This window comes from Borostomias antarcticus (genome assembly GCF_949987555.1).
Source record: "Borostomias antarcticus genome assembly, chromosome: 16".
In the NCBI taxonomy this organism is placed as follows: domain Eukaryota; kingdom Metazoa; phylum Chordata; class Actinopteri; order Stomiiformes; family Stomiidae; genus Borostomias; species Borostomias antarcticus.
Genome location: NC_140249.1, coordinates 1,265,962 through 1,273,461, shown reverse-complemented (window position 1 = coordinate 1,273,461; position 7,500 = coordinate 1,265,962). Strand labels below are relative to the sequence as shown.

At 49.1% G+C, this 7,500-nt stretch overlaps 2 protein-coding genes across 2 annotated transcripts in view; one reads left to right on the top strand and one right to left on the bottom strand.

Annotated features, from left to right (window-relative positions):
- The window catches only part of LOC311319297 (nocturnin-like), a 7,434-nt gene extending 5,263 nt beyond the window's left edge, over positions 1-2,171 (top strand). The window contains exon 3 of the mRNA XM_084450809.1: positions 1,142-2,171. Within this exon, the coding sequence (XP_084306935.1) occupies positions 1,142-2,019 (878 nt within the window). The 3' untranslated portion in view covers positions 2,020-2,171. The remainder of the gene's footprint in view (positions 1-1,141) is intronic.
- Positions 2,172-4,569: 2,398 nt separating this feature from the next.
- ankrd13d (ankyrin repeat domain 13 family, member D) overlaps positions 4,570-7,500 on the bottom strand; it is a 9,906-nt gene continuing 6,975 nt past the window's right edge. Inside the window, exons 14-16 of the mRNA XM_084450808.1 lie at positions 6,458-6,537; positions 6,030-6,263; positions 4,570-5,036 (exon numbers count right to left, since the gene is read on the bottom strand). Of these exons, the coding sequence (XP_084306934.1) occupies positions 4,973-5,036; positions 6,030-6,263; positions 6,458-6,537 (378 nt within the window). The 3' untranslated portion in view covers positions 4,570-4,972. The remainder of the gene's footprint in view (positions 5,037-6,029; positions 6,264-6,457; positions 6,538-7,500) is intronic.

Below are 7,500 nucleotides of genomic sequence, written 5' to 3'. Positions count from 1 at the left end.
CAGGAAATGAGCTCTCTAGCGCCCCCATCGGGTTTGATCGGGACAATAATGTAGGGCTAGCCTTGGGTTATATGTGCGGGCATGCTTGCAAAGTTTCGTGGTGTTCTGTACAACCCTTCAGAAATGATACCCCTTTACGTGAAAAGCCATGCAAAGCCATGCAATTTAGATAGATAGATATTGGTCCCTAGATTCTGTCTACCGAGTGTCATGTGAATCGGTGAAACTTTCTAGGAGGGGAGATAGATTTTAAGCGTTTTTCAAAAAATGCAAAATTGTGGAAAATCTACATAACCAGAAGTTATAGGTTCTTGAGGCAAATTTGTCCATCGTGAGGAGAACCATATTTGTGCAAAGTCTCATGACTCTAGGTCAAATGAGATATGCCTGTTCAAAGTTCGCAATTTCAGTAGGCTGTTATTGAGCCCCCTTTTGGCCATCGATGTGAGACTTCCTCTGCCTCGTCACATGATCCTCTGCCTCATCACATGATCCTCTGCCTCATCACATGATCCTCTGCCTCGTCACATGATCCTCTGCCATCGTGCAAAGTTTCGTAAAAAGCGACCAATCGGTTATAGAGGCAGGAGAAGGAGAAGAAGACTACTAATTACAATAGGGGCTTCTCACTCAGTGCTCGACCCCTAATTAAAAAAGATAAACTATTCTAACCTTGGTCTGTGTCGATGCTCAGTGTATTCTGGTCTGCCTGTGTTGTCATGCTCAGTGTATTCTGGTCTGCCTGTGTTGTCATGCTCAGTGTATTCTGGTCTGCCTGTGTTGTCATGCTCAGTGTATTCTGGTCTGCCTGTGTTGTCATGCTCAGTGTATTCTGGTCTGCCTGTGTTGTCATGCTGCCATCGGAGGCACAGTGATGGCTTTTAGGGACACAATTCTTAGTTGTACAATGAGGTGTGTTATATGAATTATACTAGTGTGAGAATGATGAGATATAGGAGTGAGAATTATTTATATATATATATATATATTAATATCTTCTCTCTCCTCTCATTCCTCCCCTTCTACCTTCTTCCATCTCTCTCTCCTCTGCATCTCTCTCCTCCTCCCTCCCTCCTCCTCCTCTCTCTCTCCTCCTCCTCTCTCCCTCCTCCTCCTCCTCCTCCTCTCTCCCTCCCTGCAGCCCTGGGCGAGGGGAAGGACGGCTTCGTGCGCTGCCCCCCGGAGGCGCTCCGCTGGCACGAGAGGAAGTACCTGATCCTGGAGGAGATCCTCACCCACCGGCCCGATGTCCTGTGCCTGCAGGAGGTCGACCACTACCACGACACCTTCCGGCCCGTGCTGGCCAGCCTGGGCTACAGCGGCGGCTTCCTGCCCAAGCCCTGGTCGCCGTGCCTGGACGTGGCGCGCAACAACGGCCCCGACGGCTGCGCCCTGTTCTGGCGGCGGGCACGCTTCGCCCCGCTGGCCGCCGCCCGCCTGCGCCTGTCAGCCGCGCTGCTGCCCACCAACCAGGTGGCGCTGGCACAGACGCTGCGCTGCCGCGCCTCGGGCCGCCGGGTGTGCGTGGCCGTCACGCACCTGAAGGCACGCAGCGGCTGGGAGCGTCTGCGGAGCGCTCAGGGCGCCGACCTGCTGCGCCGCCTGCAAGCCATCACCGGGGGCGGCGGGGCCGGGATGGCGGGGGAAGGAGGAGAGGAGAAGGCGGAGGAGGAGGGCGTGCCCCTGATCGTGTGCGGCGACTTCAACGCCGAGCCCACCGAAGAAGTCTACCGGCGGTTCAGCTCCTCCCCACTGAACCTGGACTCGGCCTACAAGCTGCTGAGCGCCGACGGCTGCACCGAGCCGGCCTACACCACCTGGAAGATCCGCCCGTCCGGGGAGAGCCGCGGCACGCTGGACTACATCTGGTACTCGCGGCGGGCGCTGAGCGTGGAGGCGCTGCTGGACCTGCCGTCCGAGGAGCAGATCGGGCCGGACCGCCTGCCCTCCTACCACTACCCCTCTGACCACCTCTCGCTGCTCTGCGACATCAGCTTCAGGGAGCAGCCGCCCCGCTGACCGCTCTAGCACCGCTCCCTCCCCAAGGCACCGGCCAATAGGAACTTAGATCCGAGGGACTGACGAGAGAGAGAGATGGGCTGCGTTCCGAATCACATACTACCCTACTATATAGTATGCCAAAACAGGATGTAGTATGTCCCAATACATAGTATGCCACATGCAGTATGGCAAAAATACCAGGATGTCCTACTACATCCGGTCGTATTTTGCAGTATGCAAGCCAGCAGGCTTTTCTGGCTATTCTGACCCACAATCCTGTGCGCAGCGGAAATGTGTGTCACATGTGCGAGTCGTGACAGCTGTAGACGAATGTTACGTTATGGACAGCGACGGATGTGGGCTAATTTCAAGGCGCAATGTTATGACAAGGTAGTATGTCCCAATTGGATGCCTACTGCTTGCAAAGTATGCACTTTCTAAGGGCAGTTGTAGTAGGTACTGGTAGTAAGAAGTAGAAGTATGCGATTCGGAACGCAGCCATGGCTTCCCTGTCCAGGAGCTCTTCTAGACGATGCTACTCTGTGTAGACACTTGTGTAGATCTGATAAGAATTGATAGGCATCAGCAATATGGCCTCTTCAAACCAGGTTAGATTGTCTACAATGCCACCTACCATCCTCCTTTCCTTCCTCCGGGTCATCTGATCTAACGTACTGTGTGATTGGATGGGTATCGGGTAACAGGTGTGAGGGTTCACTGCGTCACACACTAGTGTTGCTTCCACCCTCGCCAGGTTTGATTTCAGGTCATCTGACTTCCAAACACTCGTGCCCAATGTCATGAACGCCGCTTTAGCCCGCCACGCCGCCGAAAAGCTAGCAACTCGCTTGTGTGGGTGCGTGATATTTATGCCGAGTCATTGAGTTTAACCAGTTTAGCAGCGTTACATTCACTCATTCATTCCTCTACATCAATCCTATCATATGAGATCAGCGGTTTTCCAAAGGAAGAGAGGGAGGAAGGAGGCGTTCAGGCGGGGCTAGAGTACGAAGAGAGGGAGGAAGGAGGCGTTCAGGCGGGGCCAGAGTACGAAGAGAGGGAGGAAGGAGGCGTTCAGGCGGGGCCAGAGTACGAAGAGAGGGAGGAAGGAGGCGTTCAGGCGGGGCCAGAGTACATACAACAAGCCACTGATGACCGCCATCTTGTTTTTACCTACAGGCTTGTGTCTGGACAGCTGTGTGAATGTGTCAGTAGACATCTTCAACTCTGCTTATCGTACTTGACCTGCTGGTGTTTGATTTACAGACCTTTGGCACTTGAAAGTAAGGTATTATAATTAATTTATATAATTTTTTTATTATTTAATTTTTATACACGGTATTTCCACTCAGTTACGTTGGTAAATGATAGTATATTGACTACTGAGCAAATGACTTATTTATTGGGGGCGAAGCAGCGAAGCTGCGTAGGCCACCATTGTTCTTGTACCTTTTCTTATTGTTTCTTTCTTTCTTCTTCTGCCATGGGAGTCTATGGCAGCCCATAGAACCGTATGGTAAAAAGTTGTGAAAATTGGCACACTCATTCATGACAGTCCCCTGAGTCTTTTCACCAAGACCCATGTCCACAGCTCTAACCCTCTGGCGCCACATTTGGCACACTCATCGGGGCCAAACCCTTGACCCCTGTCAGCAAGTGTTATCGCGACAGCTTGAACCCTCTAGCGCCACCACCATGTCAAATTTGGAAGTGCGTTTAGGCACACAACGTTTGACCTATGTGACCGATTTTCAAACATAAGGTACCATTGGAATCTCTCGCTCATGCCGAGTTCATCGCACCCCATCAGGTCATTTTCCACCAATTTCAATTCCAGCTATTTTGTATTTTGTGTAAAACACTTAAAATGTATCTCCTCCTAGGACTTTTCACCAATCTACATGAAACTGGCTGTACACATTCTCTAGACCAATGTCCACAAAAGTCTTACAGGGATTTTTGATTGTCGAAGGCGTTCGCCTGCTACAGCCAATAGAATTTGGCGTCCAAGCTGCCAAACAGGAAGTGTGGTCATATCTCAGTAACATTTTGATGTATCAAAACCATATTTGGCACACTCATCGGGGACGGGGCCGTGACCCCTGTCACAAAGTCTATGTAACCACCTTGGATTCTCTAGCGCCACCAACCTGTCAAAGCTGGAAGTGCATTTATTCTGAACCGTATGCCCGATTTTCAAAACTGCAGTAGTGATTTTAATGCAGCTATGGCGTGTTTCACTTGTCTTTGATGCACTGGTCTGCTTGGCCCCCACATCGCTGCTTGCAGCTATATTTATATATGATCCCATTCACTACTGTGGAGACGTTTCTGTATATTTAATACTGTTGTACCCGTGAGACCATTAGAGAAAATAAACATGTACCAAGACTACAGTATGATTATTTGTTTTCATCCAGTAGAGCGAATTAATTAATGTTTCTCTTTATTTAATGTACTCAAAGTACGTAAAATCCTACATACTCAGTAAGAATCCCACACAAACAAGACAACATCCACAGAAATGCTTCAGGAACATTTACGTACATTTTATTTTCCATATCACACGCAAGAGTCAACCAACATCATTATTTTTCAAACATTATAATAATTTATTTTATCAATAATTATCTTATATCAGCATTTTTTTCTATCTTCAGTATCGATCATTTGTATTACAGGTTAAAAGCTGGATTTGATCACTCAAATGAAGACGGCGAGGTTGTGAAAAATTAAAAAGGTAAAAAGAAAGGAGTACTCTCCCTTTTCCCTTCTCCATCCTCTGTCTCTTCTCCACTAAAACATTCCCTTTTTATCCACTCCTCACTCAGCAGTTCATAATTGAGACATTGTAAAAGAAAAAAACAACATAATTTAACACTGAGGGATAAAAAAGCAGAATAAATTAAGGTGTTTGTTCCCGGTGGCGGCCCCGCCCGCCCGCCCGCCCGCCGTCCATCCGTGGCCAGCGCTACTTCTCCGTGAGCGACAGCTGCAGGATCCTCTCCAGCTCCTCCTCCTCTTCCTTCCTCTTCCTGTGGGGACCAGACATGGCGTCATATTCAAGTTTGTGGTTAGCGTTACCACAAGAGCACGAGTCACATGCTCCGGGCGTGAGTGTGATGAAGCAATAGCAGCCGGCACGCCGTGGTGTGGCTCGTTATTCACACAGAGAAGCCTTGTAAAGGCCTGAGGAGCAGAAGGACAGGCAGTAATGATAAACCACACACCCCGGAGGGCCTCACTGCTCTCATACATGCCACTGTTGTCTTTACTGCCTGATCATGTGACTGGGTGGAAGTGTGGGGGGGGGGGGTGACTGGATCAGCGCTGTTGTCTCTCTCGTGTGGAAACGTTGGGATCGGTGTTGCCGTCTGTTAACTGTGTTGATTGTTTGGATGTGTTGTCTTTTAACTGTGTTGGTTTTAAATTAACGTTGACATTCCCTTTCACCCCCCCCCCCCTTTGCCAGCCCGCTATTATAAATAAGAATTGGTTCTTAACGGCATTGCCTGGTTGAATAAAGGTCAAATAAAGTGTAAAATGAAACAAGTTATAAGACATTAACCGACTGGTGTGTGTGAGAGTGTACTGATCAGTCCAGATATTCCTGTCCGACTGTATCGATATTTGATCGGTTTCCATCTGTAGGCTTCAACACCACATCTCAATCCCTCCCTTTCTCTCCAGTCACTCTCTCTCTTTCTCTCTCTCTCTCACCTGTCCATCTCCTCATGCTCTCTCTCTCTCTCTCTCTCTCTCTCACCTGTCCATCTCCTCATGCTCTCTCTCTCTCTCTCTCTCACCTGTCCATCTCCTCATGCTCTCTCTCTCTCTCTCTCTCACCTGTCCTCTCTCTCTCACCTGTCCATCTCCTCATGCTCTCTCTCTCTCTCTCTCACCTGTCCATCTCCTCATGCTCTCTCTCTCTCTCTCTCACCTGTCCATCTCCTCATGCTCTCTCTCTCTCTCTCTCACCTGTCCATCTCCTCATGCTCTCTCTCTCTCTCTCTCTCTCTCTCTCTCACCTGTCGTTCTCCTCATGCTCCTGGCACGAGAGCTCCATGGCGAGGCGTAGCTGCTCGTCGAAGTTGGTGGCGGCGCCAAACGTCCCCGGCAACCGCGGCTCGCCCACCGAGCTGTAGGAGGGCGGGGAGCTGGCCGCGGGGTCCGACGGGGACACGGAGGACGGCGGGGCGGGGTCCGCCACTTCCCCTCCCTCTCCGCCGGCCAATGAGATTGACAGTGACTCCTGGATGGCCCTATCAGGGAGAGGACAGAGGGTCAGCTGGAATACTCAGGAAGGTCATGGAAGATGGAAGCGTCGCAGGGAGGATATTTTGACCCTAAATAAACATGAAGCTTCACTCCTGACCTCAGATCAGCTGTCTGTCTGTACAGGATTGTGGTCCACCACTCTTGTCCTCTCTCTCCCCGTGTCCGTGTCTGGACTCACCTCTCCAGCTGGGGGTCTTCCTCGTACAGTGGGGACGGAGGGACAGGACGGCTGTTGGTCAGAGCCTCCCATATGGTCACCTGGAGAGACCCAGAGGAGGGACAATGAGAAGAGAGCAGTCAGAGAAAACCTCTGGTTTGACCTCCACGGCCCATAGGTGCCGCGGAATCCTTTAATAATATTTGGAATTTACCAGTGTCACTTCTAAAATTATTTGATATTTACCAGTGTCACTTCTAAAATTATTTGATATTTACCAGTGTCACTTATAAAATTATTTGATATTTACCAGTGTCACTTATAAAATTATTTGATATTTACCAGTGTCACTGATAAAATTATTTGATATTTACCAGTGTCACTAATAAAATTATTTGATATTTACCAGTGTCACTTATAAAATTATTTGATATTTACCAGTGTCACTCCTAAAATTATTTGATATTTACCAGTGTCACTGATAAAATTATTTGATATTTACCAGTGTCACTTCTAAAATTATTTGATATTTACTAGTGTCACTAATAAAATTATTTGATATTTACCAGTGTCACTTATACAATTATTTGATATTTACCAGTGTCACTGATAAAATTATTTGATATCAGTTTAAACGTCAAGTACAAAATTATTTTCATATCAGTTCTAACCCAAACAGATATTCTCTCAAGTTTTCCTTGGAAGCATGCATATCTTGACAAAAAAATGTTATGTTGGGTTGAGGGGTGACGTGGGCTAGCTAACGCTAACGCCAAGGCCCCGGCTACGGCTGCTGTCAGCAGATGTGGGAGTCTAGCCAGATGACAGCGGAATGTGGATACGTCTCTTAAGAGAACAAACAAGGTTGCGCCCCGTTCAGTAACATCGGAGGGCGTGCCCGACCAGCCGGGAGCAGCAGAACGGGGGCGTTACGAGTACCTGGAGGCTGGAGAAGAGCTGCTACGGCCCCACACTGCCTGATCTGCAGGGAGAAGAGCTGCTACGTGCCCCACACTGCCTGATCTGCCCCACACTGCCTGATCTGCAGGGAGAAGCTGGCTAAC